The sequence below is a fragment of the Urocitellus parryii genome, chromosome 6 (genome assembly GCF_045843805.1).
Source record: "Urocitellus parryii isolate mUroPar1 chromosome 6, mUroPar1.hap1, whole genome shotgun sequence".
NCBI lineage: Eukaryota > Metazoa > Chordata > Mammalia > Rodentia > Sciuridae > Urocitellus > Urocitellus parryii.
This window is the reverse complement of record NC_135536.1, coordinates 46,924,905-46,951,601: the sequence shown is the minus strand read 5'-3', so window position 1 is coordinate 46,951,601 and position 26,697 is coordinate 46,924,905. Positions and strand designations below refer to the sequence as shown.

The 26,697-nt window shown below is 34.5% G+C and overlaps 1 protein-coding gene across 1 annotated transcript; it reads left to right on the top strand.

Annotated features, from left to right (window-relative positions):
• The first annotated feature begins 69 nt into the window (after positions 1-69).
• LOC113200361 (uncharacterized) lies at positions 70-24,303 on the top strand. Its single transcript, XM_026413771.2, has 8 exons — positions 70-379; positions 11,056-11,177; positions 12,833-12,971; positions 15,052-15,173; positions 17,288-17,398; positions 18,788-18,894; positions 21,712-21,802; positions 23,857-24,303. Exons 1-8 carry the CDS (start codon positions 283-285, stop codon positions 23,971-23,973), a joined length of 906 nt encoding a protein of 301 aa, XP_026269556.1. The 5' UTR covers positions 70-282; the 3' UTR covers positions 23,974-24,303.
• The last annotated feature ends 2,394 nt before the right edge of the window (positions 24,304-26,697 follow it).

The window sequence follows — 26,697 nt, the reverse complement described above, 5'->3', positions numbered from 1 at the left end:
GTGTTAGTTTTTTTTTTTTACCGTTAAATAAAGGCGGCAGCAAAGTTAGCAGCAAAATAGGTTCTCTCGTGGCGCAATCTAGGAAAGAAAGCGAGGCCGAGAGGAGCCACCTTAAGGAAAATGGACTAAACCGAAAGAGGTGCTCCGAGGAACTCCAAAACTGGGCGTGGCCTAGGGATTTCGGAGCCCAGTGAGGAGCTCCACGAGGGTGGAGTCAGAAGTCGGGACTCTAGCTGCGCGTGCGCAGTTCGAACGGAATCCTGCGCTTCTAGCTACGGTGACATGGAATTTTGCGCTGCTCGCCGAGCTATACTTCAACTGCTGGGTACGGTGGCTCCCGCTGACCGCCCAGCGCTGCTGCAGTGGATGCGAACTACACGTAAGCGGCCAGAGGCAGGCAGCTGGGGCAAGAATATACTGAGGGAGCTGACCTTTGGAGATTTAGAAGGAGTGAAACCAAAAACCTTCCCTAGGGTCGCTGTGCATATATCTGCTTTTCTACGGGGTAGTTTGACGGCAGCACACCTTAGACGTGAGGCCGCTCAGAGGACCACGTGAGATGGGATAGAAAAAGATGAACGGGGCTCTAGGAAGGTAGTGTGTGATTTCCTCCCAGACTTCAGAGATCCAGTGCCAGAGCTCTTTGTGCCTAACCCCTTTTCTGGAAGAAAAAAAAGTCGGGGGTGGCTTTAACCCTTCTCATTACTCTCACAAATGGATATTACCTGGAAAAGCACTTTATGAAGAGGTTTTAGGCTGTAGAACTTGAAAATATTACCCTGTAGGTAAAATCACCTATGTTTTCTCGATTGTTAACAGTCTTTTGGGATTTGTGGGGAAAGTCTGACTTTAAACTCCATAATTTAAAATTAAAAAATGATAAAAGGCACAAGTTAGGACCGAGGAAATATGGTAATTAGATCTGGTTATTGAAAAATTAGATCTTTCTATTCCAGCAAAGTGATACCTAGTGAAAATATAAAAATTGTATAGCCACTTTTTGGTAAGTATGCCAAACCATACCTCTCTACCTCTAAACATTGATTTCCATGGTTATTTTTGTTCAGACTTATTTGAAATATTCTTGTTTCCTGTTGACTCCCAGTTTTAGATTTTCAACCTTGATCTCTTCCAAAAACTGTTTTTGTGATGTTGGAGTCAGTCGCCAGGTATAGGTATTATAATAATTATTATTAAATATTTTTGGAGATCATTTTAAACAAGATGCCAAACCAAAGTTAACTTGAACATCTGAGAGAGCTATTTACTTGGAAACTCTAGAAAACTAGAGATAGAGCTTCATATTTATATACACATATAAGATTATCTCAAGATAGGAATTCCAAAATATGCTTAGTCTTCTGTTACTTCATTTAAATCCTTTCTTATAGTGGGCTGCTGTGTCTGCATTCCTGTAATCCCAGTCACTGGGATCAGGGGTTCCAGGCTAGCATGGGTAACATAACCAGATCCTGTCTCAAAAAAAGACAATGTGTGTATAATATCAACTTCCATCTAGCTTTTCTACATTCATCAGTTCAAGGTAATTTAATCTAAAAACATTGAATGCCTACAGAAATGCCTATATTGCCTTGCCTGGCAGTTGCAAAATTATTGCAATATCCTTCCTTTCAAGAACATTTCAGTCTTGGGCTGGGGATGTGGCTCAAGCGGTAGCGCGCTCGCCTGGTATGCATGCGCCCGGGTTCGATCCTCAGCACCACATACCAACAAAGAAATAAATATTAAAAATTCTCTCTCTCTCTCTCTCTCTCTCTCACACACACACACACACTCTCTCTCTCTTAAAAAAAAAAAAAGAACATTTCAGTCTTATGGAGCCATTTGTAAATTAAATCTCTTAACTTTAGAGACATCAATTGAGACTCCATATTTCAAAGTCAGGATGACTTAAAAGCATGTTTAGATGTTAATTTTGTAAACAAGAAGTCTCAGTTTTCAAAGTGTCACAACTTAAAATGAAAGAGTGGTATATTTTTTAAATAAACCTAAAAAAAGTAGTATATACCTTTTTATTGTGGCAAAATACAACATTTGCCATTTTAATCATTTTTTAGTGTACAGTTCAATGGCATTAAGTATATTCACATTGTTGCATACTATCACCATCATCCATTTCATTTTTCATCTGTCTGAGCTGAAACTCTTGGTGTACTTTTTTTATCAGGTGGTCTATATGTAGTGCTAAAGATTTTCCCAAATGTTTCTTGTTTTTCTAATTAGATTTTTTTGTTCAGGAAAAAAGAACTTTTTTTTTCTGGCATTGTCACTTCACGTAATATCTCATTTGTATATTTACTTAAACCTTTTTAAAAATATATTTTTATAGTAAATGAACACAATACCTTTATTTTATTTTTATGTGGTGCTGAGGATCAAACCCAGTGTCTCACATGTGCTAGGCAAGCGTTCTATCAACTGAGCTATAACCCCAGCCTTTTACTTAAACCTTTAATCATTATGATTCCTGGACTTTTATACTATTTAATGAAATAGCAAGAGATAATAATAGTTATTATTATGAGTATGACTTTGGTTTTGAGATTCCTATGTGTTAAAACTGGATGACAGGCCTGGAGTTGTTGCTCAGTGGTAGAGCACTTGCCTAGCACATGTGAGATACAGATACTGGGTTCAGTCCTCAGCACCATATAAAAATAAATAAATATTGTGTCAAAAAACACATGCATCATTTTAAAAAACTAGATGACATCAAAATACTGCTAATAAGTAAAATCAGAATAATTTCAAATACACAAAAGAAGGAATAAAATTTGTGGTCTCTGTATAGCAGGATTATCACACTAAGACTTTAGGTGATTTATAATCATGCTGGTGGAATCAGAAGCTTAGTCCTGGGAAAAGCCAAGCATTTGGCAATTTCTGACATAAGTTGAAAATTTAGGAGAAATGCAGGTAGGAGCCTACATTTTGTTTTAACATAACTTAGGCTAAATAAAGGTCTAGGAAATATGGAGCACCAATTTGGAAGGATGAACGAACTCTGAGGGGCAAAGAAGGCAAATAGATGTCCCTCCTCCACTAAATATAAAGCAGTTAAAAAGACAGCAATACCTCAGCTGATTCATTACAGAGCATCTCTTCCCTTCTATTTCTTGGTGTAAAGTGCTCTCAGTCTAGATTTCAAAGTGTAAGAAAGTGGAATCGGGTATACCTGAGCGGTAGAGTTCTTGCCTAGCACGCACAAGACCCTGGGTTCTAGCCCCAGCACCTCAAAAAAACAATAACAAGTCAGTATATATTGTGTAGGAAAATGAGTGCAATCCATTAGTAAAGAAAGCTGAAAGCCTGAACTGCATGTGGAATATGAATGTGTGTGTGTGTGTAAACATCAGAATAGTGATTTAATAACAAATGTTATTCTGAAGCCTCTGAAGTTTTCCTGGCTATGCAAATATAAATGGGGAAATCCAGCCAATAGCTCAATACAGTTCTACTTAGGATCAAGTTACAAAGGAGAAAATTCGAGTTTGCTCTAAGGAAATTAACAGAATCATCAAGGAAATATTTAAATGCTTAAAGAAAATGATTGTTGAATAGAAGTTCATAGACACTTTTCCTGTATACTTTATTTAAATACATCTTCATTGAGCAAAACTGATCATGTTGCCGAGTAGCAGTTACAGAGTTGTTAGAGGTTCTTTGAAATTTCCACAATTTTAAAAGGTAGTCTAGGATCTAGTTATATCTGTTAGCATACTGTTCCAATTTTATATAGTATTAGTATTGAGCTGTCCTTGTAACTTCATATTTTCTGACCATTAAAACCACATGAACTTGTGGAAAGTTCTCAACTATATGAGATAATATTAAAAATAGCAAGATCCAGAAAAGTGTACTGAGCAAAAATTTTCCATCAAATAAAAACACAATTGTACTTTTCTCAAAATCTCCCTTGTTATATATTTAAATTGGTTATGATATATAAAAAGAATAATATAGTTTGAGCAAGTGGGTTTATCCCAGGAATGCCCTGTTGTTTAGACATTAGAAAATCAGTTAGTGTGATTCACCATAACTTAATAGAGGTTCTAGCCAGTATTTCATGGGGGATAAAATAGGGGAAGCATCCCAATTAGAAAGTAAGAAGTAAAACTGTCTATTCACACACAACTTGATTATCTACTTAGAGCTCCTAGAGGATATGCAAAAAGACTAGTACTAAATCACAGAATACAAGCATATTTTATAGTTTCATTATATAGTCTTTCACATTTTTTTCTCAGATTTACCCTGATAATGCGATTACAAATGGTATCTTGATTTTTTTTAGTTTTTTATTGCTGTGTGTATATATATTTTTAATAGATATGGCACACATCTCTGACCCCAGCTACTTGAGAGACAGAGGCACAGGTATCACAAGTTTGAGGTCAGCCTGAACAACTGAGCAAGACACTCTCTCATAAAGGACTGAGAATGTAGCGCAGAGGTAGAATTCCCCTCACTTTGGCCCTTAGTTCCACAAGAAAATGAGGTTTAAACAAGATTGGTTTAAAGTAAATATGTGAGGTATTTTATAGTGGGGAGAAACTGAAATCAAGGAGCTATATATGCGTTAGTAACGGTATTTAAGTGGGACGTATTGACTTCTTATGAGGTTGTTGAAGTGGAAATGAAGAGGAAATAGGATTCAAAATTAAAAGTGGTAGGACTTAATACCTAACTAGATATAAAAACTTAATTTGATTCATAGATTGTCATCTTTCCCCAGGTATTTAATTCAAATATAAGTAGGGACCAGGCACAGTGGCACACCTATAATCCCAACAGCTCAGGAGCCTGAGGCAGAAGGATCTGAGTTCAAAGCTAGCCCAACAACTTAGCAAGACCCTAAGCAACTTAACAAGACCCTGTCTCAAAATTTTAAAAAGGGCTGAGGATGTGACTCAATGGTTAAGTCCCCCCCTAGGTCCAATCCCCAGTCCCCCTCCCCCCAAAAAAGAATGTATTTATAATATAAGTGTGTATATAGGGGAGTTTAAATAATTAATTTTGCACTTATTTTTCTCTTCCCTTCCCACCTACATATATGAGAAAAACTTTACTTTCTTGCATAGCTGATTCACACCATCCTTTAATCTTTCTCCAGATTACATACTGTTTCCACATATTCTGCAATAGTTCTTATACATGTTAAAAGATGGTCAACTTCACTAATTAATTTACTTAATAAAGTAAATTAAAACAACGAGGTTTGTTTTATGATAATATTCAATGCTGTGATGATTTGAAGAAACATATAATCTTATTCACATCTGTTAGAGTAAATTTAAATAATCTTTCAAGCAAGAAATTTGCAAATATGTAGCAAAAGCCATTGCAATGTTTAAGTACTTTCCAGTGGAAAATTTGTAGTAAGAAAATAATCCTAGAGATGTAAGCAGATGATGTACCAAAACGTTAGTGGCAGTGTTCCTAATTTTTCACAGTTATAACTATAAACTGTCAAGGCACAGGAGTGAATAGTTAGAGACTATAAAAATTTCCCTTCAAGATCTGAAAGTACCTACTGACTATTATGAATCTGTGACATTTGGATAAAAAGAACAAAATAAAAATTTATGAAAACATGAGATGGGTATATCTTACTTAAATGATTAAACTGGGCATGTTTCCATTTCAATTCATGAAATTGACAACATTTTTTAATGCAACTTTTGAAAATAAACTTACCAGACTTAACCTCAAACTCACCCTCAAATGTTAATTAGCATTTATTGAATATTATTGTGACTGATTACTGTTCTAAGGCAGTGTTCATTTTTGGGGGGGAGGGTTTGGAGGAGGGTGCCAGGGATTGAACTCAGGGGCACTCAACCACTGAACCACACCCCCAGCCCTATTTTGTATTTAATTTACAGACAGGGTCTCACTGAGTTGCTTAGGTCTCACCTTGCCATTGCTGAGGCTGGCTTTGAATCTATGATCCTCCTGTCTCAGCCTCTGCAGCCTCTGGAATTATAGGCATGCGCCACTGCACCTGGCTAAAGCAATATACTTAACATGGAATTTATATACTCACTTAATCCTCAAAACAGTCTTTTGATAAAGGTATTGTTCTTTATTCCCACTTTATAGATGAGAAAATTGAGGCTCATAATTAAGTAACTCACCTAATTAATTGATGGGTCCACGATTTGAATTCAAGTGGTCTTAATTCCAAGGTCCTTTTTTTTTTTTTAACTCTATTCAGAGTTTATTCCAGAGAATAGGCCAAAGCCAGCTGAGTGAGGATGGTTTAATTAAAAGTTGAAAATAAGAACCAGAACCTAAGGAGAAATTATTATTTTTTTAATGATGCTAAGTAGGAAGCCCAGCCCCTCAATACATGGTAGAGCAAGTGCTCTATCCCATCCCTGAGAAGTGATTTTAAATGAGTGTTTCTTATCCCTCATTATGCAATGTTTGATTGCATAGACTCTGGAACCAAAAATGGAGAAAAATAATGGTGTTGCCTCAGTTTTGAAGACTAAAAGGAAGTGCATGTACAGCATGTAATACAGTACCTTACATATAGTACCTAATAAATATTTGCTATTATTACTAAACATCTCTTAAGAAAACTTTTTATAAGAAAATACATTTATTTCCACACCTAAGCATACAACTTCATGTGCCTTCTTTTGACCATATAAGGCCCTTATTTTGATCTTGACTAGAATCGGGTTGCAAAACCCTGTAGTAAATAAAGAAATCTGTTTATCTTTGAATGTGGTTAAATCAGAGTTTGTTGTCCATGTTGAGGGATGCCTCTCATTTCCACCTGATAGCCTTCAACAATAGTTTGGGGGCTGGGGGTGTTGCTCAGTGATAAAATGCTTGCCTAACATACGAGGCTCTGGGTTTGATCCCTAGCACTATATAAACAAACACACACAGATGCAATCTTCCTTTATTAATGAATAAGTGGTGACTGAATAATTTAATGTGCAGTTTCAATGTACCTTTGATTTTAACTGGTGATGCTTACATCAATTTGGGGATTGACTCCCAGAAAAATACATTTAACTAGGGAATCAGCTGGAAGTTCATAGCGATGGTTCATAATTTACCACCAGTCTCACTTTTCTCCAGCTTCCTAGATTTTTACATTTGATCCATTACAGTTTTACTGCCACCACCACTCCTTCCAACTTTATCAATAACCCAGTAGCAGTAGCAATCAGAGTTCTAGAGTGCTACAAAATTACAGCAGAAGAAACAAAGGTAATCATGGGCTAGAGAACTAGGTTGCCAGAATGTTCAGTTCCAGGACCAAATTTAAAGGAACTGTTGAGAAAGCCCATAAGATAGCAAAGATGTCGAAGGATATGGCTGCCACATCATAAGAAGAACCATGCTTAGAGTGAGGGAGAAAAACCTAAGGTAGTGATAGGAGAGCTGCTACTAGCTACTTTCTTTGTACTTCAGAGGGGCTGTATGATACTGTGATTCAGACTTGGACCTGCTTTCTCATCCCAGTTCTGCCAGTTTCTGACCTGTGGGATCTAAGGCAAATAACTTAATCTTATGATCTCAGATGTTTTTCTAAATTGTGGAAACAGAGTTGTTAATAGTCCCACCTTATAGGGTTCTTGGAAGTTAATGGTAATGTTTGATTAAACACTGCAAAGTCTAGTATACCTTAAGGACTATAAGTAAATGCATAACATTAAAGAGAGTGATAACTTTCAGCTAAAATTGAAAACAAAACTGAGCTAATGTTATAAAGGGGAAGATTCTGGAAGAAATGCTGTCCTTTAATGTGGTAAAAATTGAACAACTATATATCAGGTATCAAGTGATTCATACATGGTATTTTGCCTTTTAGTAAGAGGTCATAGTGTAAGTTCCTTTTCTGCTCTAAGACTCTTTGATTTTATAAAAGTTTGTAAAAACACAACTGTTTTATTAACATTTTTTTAAGAGAGAGAGAAGAGAGAATTTTTTGATATTTATTTTTCAGTTTTCGGTGGACACAACATCTTTATTTTATTTTTATGTGGTGCTGAGGATCGGACCCAGCGCCCCGCACATGCCAGGCGAGTGCATTACCGCTTGAGCCACATCCCCAACCCAACATGGTTGTTTTTGTTTCAGAATTAAACCCAAAAAGGCTATAAAATATTTTAGTTTAATACGAAGGGGGGGGGGCTTCTTTAGTTACACCACTTAACAAGAATCACTGGTGTGAACGCTGGGATTGTAGCTCAGTGGTAGAGCATTTGCCTAGCATGTGTGAGGCCCTGGGTTCAATCATCAGCAACACATAAATAATAAATGAATAAAAATAAAGGCACTGTGTTCATCTACAACTAAAAAAAATCACTGGTGTAAGTAATATTATTAGAATTAAATTTGAATCAGAGCTGGAGTTGTAGCTCAGTGGTGGAGCACTTGCCTTGCAAGTGTGAGGCACTGGGTTCGATCCTAGCACCACATAAAAACAAATAAAGGCATCAAGTCTATATACAATAAAAAAATTTTTTTAAATTTTAATCATAAAGCTCTCACATTGTGTTCTGTCTACAGAAGGAAACTAAACAAACGTTAGGTATTAATTAGCATCTTTGGAAAATTAGATTTTAGAAATATAATTAAGAAAGCTAATATAGAAAAAAATTCATCAAAGGTGTTAATTAAGTTCAACCTAAAATAATTTGAAAGGCTTTTTGTGTGTGTGGGTGTGTTTGTGTGTGGTGCTAGGGATGGAACCCAGGACCTCATGCATGCTAGGTAAGTACGCTACCACTGAACTACATCTCCAGCCCCAGGAAGCCATCTTAATATTATTTTTGCAGAGTGAAGTGGTTCGCACCTGTAATCCCAGTGGCTTGGGAGGCTGAGGCAGGAGGATCATAAGTTCAAAGCCAGCCTCATCAAAAGCAAGGCGCTAAGCAACTCAGTGAGACCCTGTCTCTAAATAAAATACAAAATAGGGCTGGGGATGTGGCTCAGTGGTCAAGTGCCCTGAGTTCAATCCCCCAAAAAACAAATATATATTCTCTATAATTTATATTGTCTCCTAGAAATTATTTGAAGCAATAACTGAGACTATTATCCAAGGTATGCAAAGAAAGTTTTGGAAAAAAGCTGAAAGGCCTTCCCACATTAGTTCAGAGAGCCAAGTAATTTATCTTGGTATTATTATTATTGCTCCAAGAGAATTTATGCAGAGAAAGAATCTTTGTGGTATAGAGAGAAAGAACACATTTTTCAGAGGCATCAATGTAGGCTTATGTTCTTATGTAGTTGTTGGCCTGCTTTATAACTTTTGGCAATTCTTTTGACCTTAAAAAACCCACCCATCAGCTGGGGTTGTGGCTCAGTGGTAGAGCACTTGCCTAGCATGTGCAAGGCCCTGGGTTCCGTCCTTAGCACCACATAAAAATAAATTAAAGATTAAAAAAAAAAAAAAAAACCACCCAGTTTCCTAACCTGTGAATGTACTCTTGCTTTGTGTTTCTCACAAGGATGTTATAATAGTTAAATGACTTAGTTTCTATGAAAAAATTTTGTAAGCTATAAAACCTGCAATTTTTAATTTGTGACATGAAGATGTCATTCTGAACAAACCAAAATTATTTTGTTTAATAAGAAGATCATAATGTGCTGTTACACAGTATGGTGACGTTATATAACAATGTACTGTATATTTCAAAAGGCTAGAAAAAAGGATTTTAAATGTTTTTACCATAAAGAAGTATGTAAGTGTTCAAAAAAAAGATAGGGAGTCTCTTAAAGGAAGGGTAAATACTTTGTTTTCTATTCCATCATTTTATGTGTCCTTTCCAGTCTGCTTTTGGCATCGAAGAGTAGCTGACTTCAAAAGTATTTTATTTCCAGATAAGTCATTCTATTTTAAATGTGTATATGAACTGCTTAGAAATAATACTTTTTAGAATCAATTAAAAATTAACTCACTGCCAGACATAGTGGCACATGACTATAATCACAATGGCTCAAGAGGCTGTGGCAGGAGGATCTCAAGCTCAAGGCCAGCCTCAGCAACTCAGCAAGCCCCTAAGCAGCTTAGTGAGACCCTATCTCAAAACAAACAAACAAACAAAAAGGGCTGGGAAAGGAGCTTAGTGCTCAAAAAAAAAGAACCCTGGGTTCAATATCTAGTACCAAAAAAAAAAAAAAAAGAATTTAGCCCACAGCGAAGTTGAAACAATAATGTTATTATTATTAATTACTTATTAATGAGCTTGAGACTCTAAATACTAATGGAAGTACTTTTGAATAAAAATAATAAAAACACCATTTTATATCATCATCTAGCTTCACCATCTATTAATCTTTATTGCTTCTCTCTCTCCCACTGTATCTCCCCCATCCTCCTCTTTGCTCTAGTGCAGCAGAACAACATGATTTTTATTGTATAGTTTGTACCAGATGTTAGGATATTAGTGTCTTTTTTAATTTGAAGTCAAGCAAATTTTATCAGAATCAGGGATATTCAGATTACTAAGGTAATTTTAATAATCCTTGAGCTATGATCCTAGGTTTTGATCCATGTGGTCAGAGATAAAATTTTTGACTTTTTATTAATGAGCTTCAGACTCTAAATACTAATGGAAGTACTTTTGAATAAAAATAACATAGTTAAAATACTACATATTTTCTTAAATATCTTTGCTTTGATTGGCAGTTTGGGAAAATAAAAAATTCAACATTTTAAGTTAAATTTGTGTTAGAACTTGAATTTGTCACCAGGTATGGTGGTGCACACCTGTAATACTAGCGAGAAGCTAAGGCAGAGAATTGCACATTTGAGGCCAGCCTCAGCAACTTAGCAAGGCCTAAGCAACTTAAGGATAAAAAATTTAAAAGGGCTGGAGATGTGACTCAGTAGTAAAGCACCCTTGGTTTCATTCCCCAGTACCAAAAAATACTTAAATTTGTCATTTTTTAAAAAGGTTTATTGTTATAAGTTGATTGATGCTGTCTGATATAAAATATATCCATTTTAATTATTTAATCTAGGCATCGCTGCAACTAAAAGAACTATTTCTTTTTTTTTTTCAGGAGATTTTGATGAATTCACTCAAGATAATAACGACATTATGTTGAAAAACATAGCAGATGACCTTCGGAATTGCTTACCTTTAGAAACCATGCTTTCCTCAGAACATCTAGCCCTTCAAAAAGTAATTACATTAAATCAAATTAATATACTATTTGTTCTACTTTAGGATTCTTCTATTCTTCCCTAACATCAAAGCCTCTCCTGTCTAATTTCTTTTAAATTCGGCTTTAAGCAATTTTCATGCAATGCCTTCAACCATGTTTCCAGTTCTTTTGAATCCTTAAACTTCTGGCTCCCTAGTAATAGTTATTCAACAAATATTTCTTGAGAGCATCATGATTGTAAGGCACTCAAAAATCAAAAACCATATCCAGTGAAGGCCAACAATCTGTCCTTGTATTCATCATATCCCGGTTTTCTTTTTCTTGTTGCAGTTCCCTCGATTATCACAAATAGACTTCACCTTCTTGTTTCTTTCTCCTGCTTTTACATCACATATTTTTTCTTTATTCTTCCATTCCTTTTTTCTAGAATTAATTCTTGTTTTTCTTTTCCCAACAACCTTTCTCATTCAGGTTCCTTCAAATCTGGACATGTAAGGGAGACATGCTACAAATACTGTTTTTTAAAGCAAAACTTATAATAATAGCCTCTTGTACCACTAATCTGAAAATAGCCATCCTCCATGTGCTTCTTTTAGCCTATAATGCCTGAGCAAAGGAACTAAAGCTATACTCTTAATAGTATATGCATATCATGAACATTTTGCAAAACTATAGATATTCAAGCATTCAGATTGGATTTTCAAAGGAGGAAAGCAGGCAGTGTAAAATTTGAGAGAGGGAGGGACTGGGGATGTGGCTCAAGCGGTAGTGCACTCGCTTAGCATGCGCAGGGCACTGGGTTCAATCCTCAGCACCACATAAAAATAAAATAAAGATGTTGTGTCCATTGAAAACTACAAAATAAATATTAAAAATTTCTCTCTCTCTTTAAAAAAAATTGAGAGAAATATTTGTAAAAAAGTTTGGATGGTATTTAATAAAACAATCATCATTATCATGATATACCACAATATATAAAATGACTGATTTTATCTTCCTCAGTTTCCTTCTGATCTTTATATGTGTCCATTGATTTTTAACATACTTAAAGAATTTTTTTTGTAAAATAAAATGTTTAAGAATCCATATAGGATTTTTTTATTATAGTTAAGGTATAAGGAATCTGAGTGTTCTTTGTTGCCATCTGCAGTTATACCTCAACCCACCAATATTAAAAGAGGGCTGCTATCTCTAAGCATGAGGTTTTAATAACAATTATTTGAAAACTTTGCTTTTTGGACAAAGATTACTTGCTACGTATTTTGATGGTAAGTAACTGACACGTAGAACTCAGAAAACCTAGCATTAGTTTCAACTTTCTCCCTCTTCATAGTGTAATTTCTTTACAGAAATCTTGAGTATCAATTTCTTTGTAAAATATACTCCTTAGGATGGACAAGATAATCTCTAATATTACTTGGAGCTGAAATTTTAGATATTTCTTACAGTCATGTTTTGTATTTTTCCAGGTCAAATAAAAAGTTAATAGTGTATCAATAATTAAATGAAGGGGGGAAAAAGTAGTTATTGACTTGAATAAGTGAAACTTATCTTTTTGTGCCTTGTTACTCTCAAAATTTTAGCATATGAAACATTAATGTTTTGCCTTATTTAGCAATAAAGAGAGACTTTTTTTAACTTATGTTTCTTTTGATGTTTTTCTCTCCTCTAGATACAGCAGCAGCCAAAACCCACAGTTCATGTTGATGCATTCCTTTATGATGAAGACTTTATTGATTCATTATGTGAGGAAGGAAAAATGAGCAGAAACTACTGTATGGTGTGTGGCTCACACCAAACAGCACCTTTAGGTAGGCACTCAAGTGTACAAATATGATGACTTTATGTGTATTTTTTCTGACATGAGTGTGCACATTTTTGACCAGACCATTGAAGACTTTTTAAAGCAAAAGGCCAACCTGCAGTATAGCCATTACCAAATATTGCAATAAGGAGACTCAATATAAATATTTCATAGGGAAGCTGGGCACTTAATGTCCTCCAGAACACATTTAAAAACTGCATAATCACAGATGATTTTTCAAGTCCAAAAATTAATCATAAATGGCTAGACACAGGAAAACTAACTCATTCTATATACTCAACAGAGATTAATTTACAAACCATTTGTTGATATGTTTATAATAAGAAATGTAACTTTTCAAGGGGCCTGAAATGTTTTCCCTATAAAAAATTCTGTTTGAGAAGTCAGATAGTGATCAAATATTACTAGGTAGACATGGGCTCAAGACAGAGACAGATAATCTTGAGAAATAATTTATTCAGACCATTTTTGATCCAGTGAACATCCCTGACCCATAACAGAACAACTCTAGTGACAGTAAGTCTTGCATATGTGCTCCTCAGCTGCAGCACCTGTGTCCCAAACAGGAAACTAAAATGTTTCCATGATGCTAATATACTAATTTTTCTATTAATATATTCTTTGTTTAAACTGAATGTAATTGACTGAACTGTTGTTTCAGACATGCATTTTCCAGCTCACTTAGATTTAGAGTCGTTGCTTGGAGCAGGTTGCCTTTCCAAGGAATTAATCTTGTGCTTATGTTATTGATCTTAGATAATGTCATTCTCAAAGGTTAACTACTACCAAACTTGAATTTTTTAGGTACTACTAATATTTTGTACCTGCATTATAATTTGGGATTAAGTTTACCTGATTGACTGGTTTAAGATTCTATTTCTAGATAATACTTCTAATTTCCATTTGAAGTAGTTGAAATTCACAGAATGAAAAGGTCTTGGACAAGAATAATAGAGGACAAATTAAAAGGTGAATTATAACTATAAAACCATAACAAATAGATCTGATTTCTAGAAATTTTATAGAAGAGCTGTTTGACAAAAGTCTGAAGACTAGGCTATTATATTTTCATAAAAATAAGGTTATAAATAATGACTAGATATCCAGAACAGCTCAGATAACGGTAATGAATCTGAAACAGCTGTCACCATTGGGGAGTTCTTCATATGACACTGGATTTATCTAGCTCTGAGACATTAATGGTGACCTTAGCCCAGAGAAAAAGTACTAATATTGCAAAGAGTTATGGACCATGTGGATTCTAGGGAAATAATGACTACAGTGGTCAGAACTAATCTCCAAAAATTACTTCTGAGACCTAATCACAACATTTATTCTGTTCCAAGGGATTGCCTACCTGTTTCCATTTCTTTGCCACTTTCCATTGGTTATGGCCAAGGTTGTTCCTCTTCCTGACCATTATATTATGTCTAGCATATCAGGGGAAAAAATTGACTCAGGCTATCCCAGAAATTTTATCTCAGAAACTGGGGTAAGAAGATAGACTTGAGGATAGAAAATAAATGGTGGTGGTTAAAGGAAATAAGGGCAACTTATGGAGATATTTTAATCTCTTTCCATACCACTGCAGAACACACATTCTCCATTATACAACTCCAAAGATGATCATTTGTCTGGTAGTTTATATAGTTTATGCAGCAATACATGGCAGTTTTTAGGTTGACTCTGGGGTAAGGTGAGAAAGCCAGATGTGGAAGTTAAGAAGCCACCAAGTAGCAACAGGTCAGAGAGCAAAAAGGAAGAAAAAACCCAGGACATTTCAAGCAGTAGCAAGAACAGATAGAGACAATAATCTCGGTAGCTGGTTCCTAGAGCCCTTTTAAATGTCAGAGAGTTATTATTTCCTTTTCTATAATATAACTTAGAGTGGTAGAGTACAAATTTATCATATTATTTTTTTCTAAATAAATTCTGGATGGCTCTCATTGATTAAGAAAAATACATGAAATATACTCTTAAATATAGGTGAAAGAATTATAGAAATACAGAATGCAATTCTTAATAGCAAAGCATAGATTGATGTTCACTCTGTTCTAATTCTCCAGGATTTATTTCTCATTCCTTCTCCCTCATGGAATTGAAGTTCATTTATCATCATGTACTCCCTGATCTGTCAGGAAAGGTCTTGGTTGACGTTGGCTCCAGACTTGGCACAGTCCTTTTTGGGGTAAAGTCCAATTTGCGGACATACTCAACATTTTGGAAAATACTTTCCTGTAGCAACAGCTTTGCCTGCCACCATCCAAGGTGACAGCTTGGCTTTATTTATTACAGTAACATAATAAGGTTAAAATAGTATAACATAGCAGGTTCCTAAATTCTATTTGATGATAATAAATGAGGTTGGAATGCCAAAACCAGCTGTCTGAGTTCCTTTACTAATCTATCTCTACAACACAAAGAATGTAAATATTACAGAAACATAATTCTTTTATAACACTTTACTAATTTATCAGTCACCACTGACTTCTTTTTGTGCTGGTGATTGAACCCAGAGCCTCGAATATGCTAGGCAAGCACTCTACTACTGAGCTACATACATCCTCACTACTTTTTTCTGTATTATAACTAAAATAAAGTGGTATGCTGAGCTTTGATAAGAACTCTTATGCCAGGTGCTGTGGGACACACTTGTCGTCCCAGCAACTCGGGAGGCTGAAATAGAAGGATCACGAGCTTGAGACCAGCCTCAGCAACTTAGCAAGACCTGTCTCAAATTGAAAAGTGAATAGGGCTGGGAATGTAACTCAGTGGTAAAGTAGTGTCCCTGGGTGAAATTCCCAGTTATACAAAAAAGAAAGAAAGAAAAGAAATCCCTGTATGACTATAAACAAGTCATTTAATGCCTCTTGGCCTCCAGTTCTTCATCTGTAAATGAGCAACTTATATGATGTCCAAGAACACATCTTGCTCCCATTTTCTGTGATCCAAAGTTTGAATGTCTTTTAAAAAGTTTCAAATGGCCTTTAAAAAAGATTTTCAAATCATGAATATTTTCAGTGTACTTAAATGATTTTATCAAAAAACTGAAATGTAGTTTCTGGTTGTCATTAGTAGGCTTGTTAAAACATGTGACCAATAACAGTAGAGGCTCATGCTAGAAATATCATCATTGCTTGCTTTATACAGAAACAGTTAATTCTTTACTGCTTAATTTATTTTTCAGGGTTAAACTTTCATTTTGTAATTAAGAAAGATAGCCATAATAGAAAATATACAGTCTGATATTCTTTGTTTTGTTATTGTTTTTTGCAGGGAGGGGCATGTTTTGCTATGTTGCCTAGGCTGTCCTAGAACCTCTACACCCAAGTGATCCTTTCACTTATGCCTCCTGAGTGTTGGGATTACATACATGGTATCATTGTTGAAAATCTTAAATATATTGACATTTTTCTCTGTAGGTCACTGATTCCATAAATAAAAATTTTTTGAATACCTACATATGCATTGTTAAATATATTCTAAAAATCCATGATAGAGCTATAGATACAAATTTGTTTTTTATGTACGTTGGTACAGAGTGATCTTCAGAAAATGATTTGACCTTTCTTTCCAAATTATTTTTTATGATAACAATAAAAAATGCATAAAAATACATAGTCAGTTTTTTTTTAATTATCCTTATTAACTTATTGGTGGATTATCTTTGGCAGATTGCCAAACTCTAGGGTGACTTCCTTAAGTCAACCAGTATATACCTCTGGCGACCACCCACTAGTGTCAGACTGTACATGATTTTCCATCATATTCCCAAAGATTAATTCCTTTGCTGCTTTCCCTTGGTGTAACTTCCCAAGAAGTTACAGAAGTCGAGTATTATGCACAGAATTCATACATGGTCACTTTTCTCATTTAAACTTTGTTTTTATCAAGAAAAATAAGAAATCAAGGCACACACTGTAATCACAGTGACTCAGGAGGCTGAAGCAGGAGGATCCCAAGTTCAAAGCCAGCCTCAGCAAGTAACTTAGCAAATAAAAAGGCTTGGGGGATGTGGCTCAGGGGTTAAGGGCCCCTGGGTTCAATCTCCAGTACCTAAAAGAAAACAAAATAAATAAGAAACCTATCTTTAAAAATGTAACTACTTAGTCAAGACTGGGAATATTACAAAATATTCTTAAGATTATATAAGTTTTACATAAACTACAAGATGTTACTTGTCTTTAGTTTTATTTTTACTTTATGGATATTTTTTTAAAACCCGACTTTAAATTTCAAGTAGAAACAAACCCAAAATTAAAAATTAATTCAGTAGCATCAAAATGTATCTTCCTTTTTTAGGGTTACCTTTACAGTTCAGCAGAGCAACTCTATGGAGTAGAATTGAATGGAGACTTTTGCCAGCTACAAGAAATGGTCATAAAAAAATACCAGTTCAATGATAGAATAAAGGTACTCTTTAAAATATATTTTCTGGTGTCCATTGTATATCTGAGCCAAACCCCAGCCCTCTACTTCTTATCTAAGTTACATATTTAGAAAGTTTGAAGTAATTAACTGATTTTTTTCTTTGTTTTGAGAATATGTCAAAGCTGTTTTTAGAACTCCAGGACAACTTAATTTAATTTTTTTAGTATTTTTATTATTTATTTAAAGAAAGAAAATATTTTTTAAATAATTAGACCCTGTACCTTTCAAAATATTATATATTTGTAAGACCAAGTGCTTATTTGAAAAGAAATAATATGATACAAAGTAAACTTTTTCTTTTTAAAATGAAAATTGTTTATTTCTTTATTTTATCTTTCCTGTGGTCTGCAATTCTTGATTAAAGTGTAATTTTTTTGTAATTTTTTTTAAATGTTTATTTTTTAGTTGTAATTGGACACAATATCTTTATTCCATTCATTCATTTTTATGTAGTTCTGAAGATAAAAACTAGGGCCCCACAAATGCTAGGCAAGCACTCTAGTTACACATGACAGTACAATGATCTTGACATATCATACATTTGAATCAGATTGGGTATTTCTCGTTTTTCTGAGTATACAAATTGCAGGATCACATTGGTTATGCAGTCACGTATATACATACAGCAATGATAATGTCTATTTTATTCTACTGTCCTTCCTTCCTTACTTTTTAAAATAGATAATAATTCAAGTCAATGTTTGATGAAGAGTCACACAAGTCGGGTTAACAGTGTATTAACAATTTATAGTTTGTAACCCAATTGCGAGTTCAAGGCTAGACTCAGCAATCTAGAGAGGCCCTAAGCAATTTAGCAAGACCCTGTCTCAAAAAGTAAAAAGGGCTGGTGATGTAGCTTAGTGGTAAAGCACCCAGTACCGGAGGAAAAACAAAAACAAAAAGTCTCTAATTTACAACCTACTTTTATAATTTTAGGGTTACGTGTGTGTATCCTATAATTTTTATATGGTCCCACTTGATTCTGTGAAATAAAAGAGATTCCATTTTATTTATGAAAACACTGACTACCTTAGATTACAAGCCTGATTGGTAATGGAGCCATAATTCAAACCTAGGTTCTTTGACTTAGAACTAGTGATATAATTATAGTGGAAAAAACTCTGAACTGGGAATTTAAAAAGCATAAATTATGACCTAATAAATAATTCCATCTAAAACAAATAGATCTTCAGAAGTTTGATTTTTACTAGATATTGTTTCTCCTATAGGCATCAGTATACTGATCTCCCATTATCAAAGCTATTAATCTCATAATATTTCACTATATCTGATATTTCACTATATAGATATTTCCTATGCGGTTATGTGATAGCATATACTTGTTTATTACATACACTCATTCTTCTTTAGGTGCTTCATGCAGATATCTGCACCCAGGGTTCACTTCTGCAAAATGCTGATGTTGTTATAATGAATAATGTCTTCGAATATTTTCTTAATGAGTCAGAACAGGCCAGGTACGTTATTTATTCAAAATTTTGTTTTGGGGGTTTTTTAAGAAAGAGAGAATTTTTTAATATTTATTTTTTAGTTTTCGGTGGACACAACATCTTTATTTTTTATTTTTATGTGGTGCTAAAGATCGAACCCAGCACTCTGCACGTGCCAGGCGAGCGTGCGCTTGAGCCACATCCCAGCCCATTTTTTTAAAAATATATTCAACAAGGTACAGTAAAAACATCCTAATATTAAACTTTTTTAAAGCAACCTCAACTGTGAGATTGTTTTAATAAGAAAATACATTATATATGACAAAATTAAAACAAACTTCATAAAATGTTTCTTCTATTTTTCCACAGATATCAAATAATTATATAACCCAAGCGTTTGCTTAAACAGCCAAGACTAAAATTAGACAACAGTTCCCAGTGGTTCTTTATACTTATGATTTTCTATCTCACTTTTCTGTGAAATAACATCATTTACTATCCTATCACAAAATAATTGATATTAACTAAGGCTTATAAATGAATATAAAGGAGCATATAAGAATATTAACCTGGAAAATAGTGATTAATTATTGAATTTTACAGTGTTCTTAAAGTAATAATAGTAGATTCCTGGAGTTTATTCCACTCTGAAGTAGTGGAAAAACTAGCAAATCTATGATCACTTTTTTTTTTTAATATTTTTTCTTTGAGTTGTAGCTGGACACAATATCTTTATTTATTTTTATGTGGTGCTGAGGATTGAACTCAGGGCCCCACACATGCTAGGCAAGCACTCTACCACTGAGCCATAATCCCAGCCCCTATGATCACTTTTCTGATGTCCTTGCCACTGTTAATTTAGAAATTCCTAAAGTCTATACAATCTAAAATGCTGTTTTGGTAACCAGTTAGAGTTGCTAATATTTTTCATAATGACATTTGAGTATTCAAGATGCAGAAAAGCTCCTTTCCATATATATAAAAAGGAATTATACTAATGTGTTTCCATTAGTACATCAGTAGGATGTCTCTTTCACAAATTATGCACAGAATTGTAGACCAATATAGTTAATACTGAATGGAATCCAAACTTCTTTATTCTGCCACCATCTTCTAGTACTACCTCTCTATTCTCCTTTTACCTCCACCCTTTTCTCCCCCCCCCCCCGCGCTTATCTCTCTCTCTCTCTCTCTCACACACACACACACACACACACACACACACAACACACACACACAAATTACTACTCTTTAAGGTCACTATGAAATGAACAGTTTAATTCATTTTAAAAGAAACTATCATATTGTCATAGCTCGGAGAGGGTGGTGGTTTGGGTCATAAACTAAACACATGATCATGAACAAAGTTATTTTAATCACAGTGCCCTCTTCAAACATAATTTCTAGTGAACAAAGTATGATTTACTTTTTGTCCCCTTTGTGTGTGTGTGTATGTGTGGTGCTGGGGATTGAACCTAGAGCCTGTGTACATGTAAGGCAAGCACTGTACCAACTGAGCTATATCCGCAGCCCAACTTTGCCCTTTTAAAGTTAATGACAAGACAGATGTGGTGGTGCATGCCTATAATCCTAGCAGCTCAGGAGGCTGAGGCAGAAGGATTGCAGATTCAAGGCCAACCTTGACTTGGTGAGATCCTGTCTCAAAATAAAAAAAGACCAAGACCAGGAATGTAGCTCAATGATAAAGCACCCCTGGGCTCCATTCCCAGTACCAAAAACTAACTAAATAAATAACAAGTTAATGACAGGTAGCTAAAATACTGCATAATTGTTGAGAAATGAAATATTAGCAGGTTTATGCTTTATAAGAAGTTTAAAGAAGCCAAGTATGGTAACACATGCCTGTAATCCCAGTGACTTCAGAAACTAAGGCAGGATCATTCCAGGCCAGCCTGGGCAAGATAGCGAACCCTGTCACAAAATAAAAATAAAAAAGGGCTGGAGGTGAGCTCAATGGTGAAGCAACCCTGAGTTAAATCCCCATTACCACACACACACACCAAAAAAAAAAAAAAAAAAAAAAAAAAAAAAACCTTGAAAGATAAATACTTTATACTTTTTGGAGATTCATTATGGAAAAATTTTTAATGATCAAGAATGAAGAAAACTATTGGGAAATTGATATGGGAAATACTGTATATTTGGGTTATTTTTAAAACTTTCTTGGTACATTCATTCATGAACTCTGCATGATTCACTGAATAACTATTGGCTACATGATATAATTTAATCACTTCTAAATTGTCTAGAACAATGAATTCTAAATATAGATAGGTTATAGGCTCTTGTAGTTATCTTGTGAATGACAATATACAAAAGTAAGTTTAGAAGATACAGTAAAACATTCTGATATTGGAATTGTTGTGCCAGAACATTTACCTATAATTAATTCTATTTTATAGAAAATGAAAGAAAAGATGTTGCAGAACGCAACTGCCAAATATATCATTTTTAGAAACCACAATCAAAAGAACAAAAGAGCACTAGCCCAAACACAATGACATTTATTATTGAACACTGCCACATAATTTTACATCCAGCCTGAGAAAAAGAACATTTTATCATTTTGCTAATAAACTCCAGAACTTAATAAACCCACTAATCATTGCTATAACTAAAAGAAGTATAAATGATTCCACTACCCATCTGCCCCTAGATTACTTCATCTTTGTTCCTTAGTAGTATAGTATTCTATCAAGATTCATACACAGTATAGAAATCCAGATCATATCTACAGTTGTCAGTATTCTGGATTTTGTCAATTCTAATAGGTATGTAGTAATATATTGTTGTTTTAACATATCAATTTTTAATGTGTTGCAGAGCCTGGGAATACATCAGCCATAATGTAAGGAAACAAGGATCATTATTACTAACAGTGCCAAGTCTTGAAGAATCTCTCTCAGTTCTTCAGGTATGTAAACCACTTATCTAGTATTTTTATTGTCAAAACTTTTTCCTGTATTTTTTTTTCCTTGATAGCTGTTATGATATTCTAGGAATGTTCTCTCTGAAATAGTGACAAATGATAGAATAGCAGGAGCCTTATTACTTAAGCACTGGTTTGAGATTTATTTCCTGGCCTCAAAAGCTCTGAAATTGTAATCTTTACTTGGATATAGATTCCTTTGCTTCTCTACCCAATTTTTCTAACTTTAGGGTCATAGTTTGGGGTTAACAAACACTACTGAATATTTGTAGGGGGCTCAGAACACCCACATTAAACTTTGTCCCTCAGGCCAAAAGGAACACAAGGCTTCAAATAAGTAGACTGGAGGACTCCATACTCTGTGCAGTTTGGCCTCTAAATCAGTTGGGAGTCCAGCACAACAATTTTCTTGTTCCACAGATTTCTCCATATAAAATGATGCTGATACTTAATAATAAAATTTAGCCCAGCAAATTGATCTTTTCATAAAGGTTAATTAGTATTCGTGAAGTTCTTTGAGATCCCCAGATAAAAGGTACTATTATATTTCTTTTTGGTACCAGGGATTAAAGTCAGGGTTGCTTAACCACTGAGCCACATCCCCAGCCATTTTTATTTTTTCTTTTGAGACAGGGTCTTGCTAAGTTGCTGAAGCTGTCTTGAATTTGGAATCCCCCTGCTTCAGCCTCCTGAGTTGCTGGGATTACAGACATACCCAGCTATGATTATTATTATTTCCTGTAGTGGAGAGTTCCTTATATATAAGCACTGTCAAATTTAAGTTACCTGTTTTAAAAAAAAAAGGAGGAGGAGGAGGAATGATCAATAACACCTTCAAAAAAATTTTTTTTAGTAATCATCCAAATTTCAAAAGTAATCCATGCGTGGGAAATAATCTAGAAGAATATATAAAGAAAAGGTGTTAATCTCTCCAGTTACCTCCTTGTAAGATTCCCACCCCATGAGTGGTGTGACTGCACGGTGATTTTCCATACTCATAAAAACAGCTTTAGAGGGCACAGTATCATGTACCAGTAATCCCAGTGATTTAAGAAGACTGAGGTGGTGAATGGCAAGTTCAAGGGCAGCCTTAGCAATTTATCAAGGCCCTCAGCAATTCAGCAAGACCATGTCTCAAAATCAAAAATAAAAAAAGTTGGAAATGTAGCTTAGTGATAAAGTGCTCCTGGGTTAAATCCCTAATATTAGAGTGCTAGGGGTGTGGGGGGGGTGGAATGTGACAAAACTTTTAAAATATATGGTCTTTTTTTTTTTTTTTTTTTTAAATATATGGTCTTTAGGAGCTGGTGTTGTGGCTCAGTGGTAGAGCGTTTGCCTGGCATGTGTGAGAAACTGGGTTCAATTCTTAGCACCACAAAGATATTTTTTAAAAAATATGTATATGGTCTTTAATTTATGTTATATATATATATGTAATTTTTCACTTACCAGAATAATAGTCTTCACCCTAAATGCATAAATTTGTTCAGATAACCATTAGAAATTGATATTTATGAAAAAGTCCTTATACATGAACTCTTGATAATTTTACTGCATTCCTGTCTAAAAATAAACTTCTTTAAACAAATACATACAGTAGTGATTCCAGAATTTCTCTGGCATGGAAGCTCAAGTTTGCCATAGGAGAGTAAGGGTCTAATGAAGGTTATGAAAGGAGATCTATTACCATGGATGTATGAACAGTTTTTCTGTGTTCTTAGTATATTCCCGTTGTTATTTTGGTCTTTTGTTGTTTAAACCAAATGATTATTACACTAGTTACATTAAAATAACTATTATGTATTTATGCTTTAATGTTCCAAAATCCGAATAAATTTAACTCTAAACACATAGACCTATTGTTTAGTACAACAAAAATATATTCACATAGTTCCATGTAAACTTGGTCCTGTGTATTATAGTAAAAATCTAATGTATTCAATTACTTAATGATGCTTTCGTGAAATTCCAGAAAGTGGGATTATTCTGTAATTCATGTTTATTCATAGGTTGTTTGTTTTGTTTTGTTTTTTCCCTAGACTAATATACAGTTATCTCCCTGGGTCAAAGAAGTACCACTGAACTATGATGAATGCCTACCAGAAGACACTGATAGAGAAGCTCTTGAACAAATTCATCTATATGAGATTCTCTAGCACTAAAATAGTCCTACCTAGTATAATGTTTTGTTGAGTTTATTACAAAATAAGGAAGAAATGTATCTTCAATATCCTAAAACATATTTTTCTGTATATTCCCTTTCAAAATTTGTACCTATGCTACATATTTGTAGATAGTTGTATATGTACGTACATAGTTGTTATATATGTATACATACAACTTCTGCTTTGTGTGATAATTATTTATCTGATTTTTTTAATTTTCCCATTTTTTAAATTCTGAGTGTCACATGCCTATAATCCCAGCAGCTTGGGATAGAGGCAGAAGGATCGCAAGCTCAAAGCCAGCCTCAGCAAGTTAGTGAGGCCTTGTCTCAAAAAATTACAAGGGGGCCTGGGGCAGGGGCTCAGCAGTAGTGCACTTGGCCTGGCATGAGTGAGGCACTGGTTTGTTTCTCAGCACTGCATGTAAATAAATAAAATAAAGATTTATCAACAACTAAAAATATATTTTTTTTAAATAAATAAAAAGGTTTGGGATATGGCTTGGTGGTTAAGTGCCCCTGGCTATAATCCCCAGTACCAATAAATAAATAAATAGATAAATAAATAAATTAGTTAGTTAGTTGAAAATTAACTACATGGCTAAAACAAAATGCCAGGAAGTAAGAATTAAGACAATAGCTAGAGACTAGAGTTGTAGCTCAGTGGTAGAGCAATTGCCTAGCACTTGTGAGGCACTAGGTTCAATCCTCAGCACCATAAAAAATAAATAAAGGTCTTGTGTCCATCTACAACTAAAAATATTTTTAAAAAAAATACAATTGCTTGAACAAGCACATGTCAAGGGTGGAACACCCACAAGACAAACAAGGATATTAGCATGGAAAAGAGGGATTTGGGTAGGACTCTGTGTGTGTGTGTGTGTGTGTGTGTGTGTGTGTGTGTGTATGAAAATAATTTTCATATAGAATATATATTATTCATATATAATCTTATCTTTGATTTAGGCATGGAATATTTTATTCTTTGACAAAGATAGACTCCTATCCTAACCCAGGAAGGTAAAAAGTCTTGGTCTTCCAAGTGGCAATATTGGGACATGCTAAATATGTCTTGACTCCTTTTCCCTCCGTCCTGTGTTAATACCTTAGTTCATTTCTTTTGAGCTCACTGACAGTCACAGTACCTTCCTGACTTATTCCCTTTCTTTATTTTCCTCTTTTAACCCAAACTAAATAATGGGCCTCCAGAATTATTTCAGCCTAAGTCAGAACACTCAAAGAAGATTTTCAGGGGAAACCAACACTTAAAACGTATTCACACGAGTTTTATTTAAGATGCACTAGCTATTGATTCAGACAACGGCCCAGTGAAATAGAAGCTACTTCATTTAAGAAGTGAGTAAACGGGCTGAGGTTATACCTTAGTGGTGGAACGCTTGCCTAGCATGTGTGAGGCACCACATAAAAATAAATAAATAAAGGTATTGTGTCCATCTACAACTGGAAAAAAAGAAAAAAAAAGATGTGAAAAGGAGGGAAAATAGAATAAAAAGAAGTGTCGGGGCTGTAGCTCAGCAGTAGCTCATTTGCCTGGCATGTGTGAGGCACTGGGTTCAATTCTCAGCACTACAGATAAATAAAATAAAGATCTATAAACAACTAAAAAATTTTTTTTAAAAAAAGAGGTGAGGGTAAGAAACTTTCCAAAATTTGTATAGCTAGAAAATGGGCAGAACAAGGATTCAACCCTATTTCTATCTGAACTTCAAAGTCCATACTCTTTCATTTTGGTGTTTAAATTTTATAGCCTAATGGTAACCACAAAATCAAGATTCCAATGGAGAATCTGTTTTGTCTCATTTTGCCTTTGGATTTTTTATCAAATGTGAAAGTTGCCTGTGCAATTGTCAAACATATGCACTACATCTGTGGTTTATAAATCTGTTGGATGCTTAAGCCAAAAGGAAAAATGATAATGAGATTATAATCTAAAATTTATGATTCTGAATAAAAGAGAGGCACAACATGGCTTTTAGTATTATAGTAGGTGTTGCTTAATACTATGAATCTAATATTCTTGGTGAAATTTTGTTGTTATTATTGTTTGAGATGTAATCTCACTATATTGTCCAGGTTGGCCTCAGGCTCCTGGGCTCAAGTGATCCTCCTACCTTAGCCTCAGTAGCTGGGACTACAGGTATGGACCACCATAACTGGCTAATGTGATTCTTTTTTAAATTGAAATTTACCTATATAGAGTATAAATTCAGTTCTACTGTTGGTTTTTTTGTTGTTGTTGTTTTATTTTTTTGTGGTTTTGTTTGTTTTTTTGTGTGTGTGGTTTTGTTTGTTTTTTTGTTTACTAACTTGTTCATACACCATAAAATAATAACCTGAACTTATCAAAAGCCACTGAAGAAATAGAAAATATGCCAAGTTTTTGACTTACAGGCAGGAAAAGACAACTATTGAGACTATAAATGATTTGCTTGAACAATGACTCAGCCTTTGGACTCCCATCTTTTGTTTATTTTCCTTGCCAAACAGACGTTTTTATTCAGGTCAAACTACAAGGTGCAAATAAGAAGATCCATGCTTTCTGTTTGAAGATGAAGAAACACAGGCTGAGTTCGAAAATACTTTAGGATAAACTGTTCCCATTCCATTTTCTTACAGAAAGAAAAATTGTGCTTGGAGTTTCCTTATTTTATATCTGCATTCTGGCAACAAAGACCTACAATTATGGGATAAAATG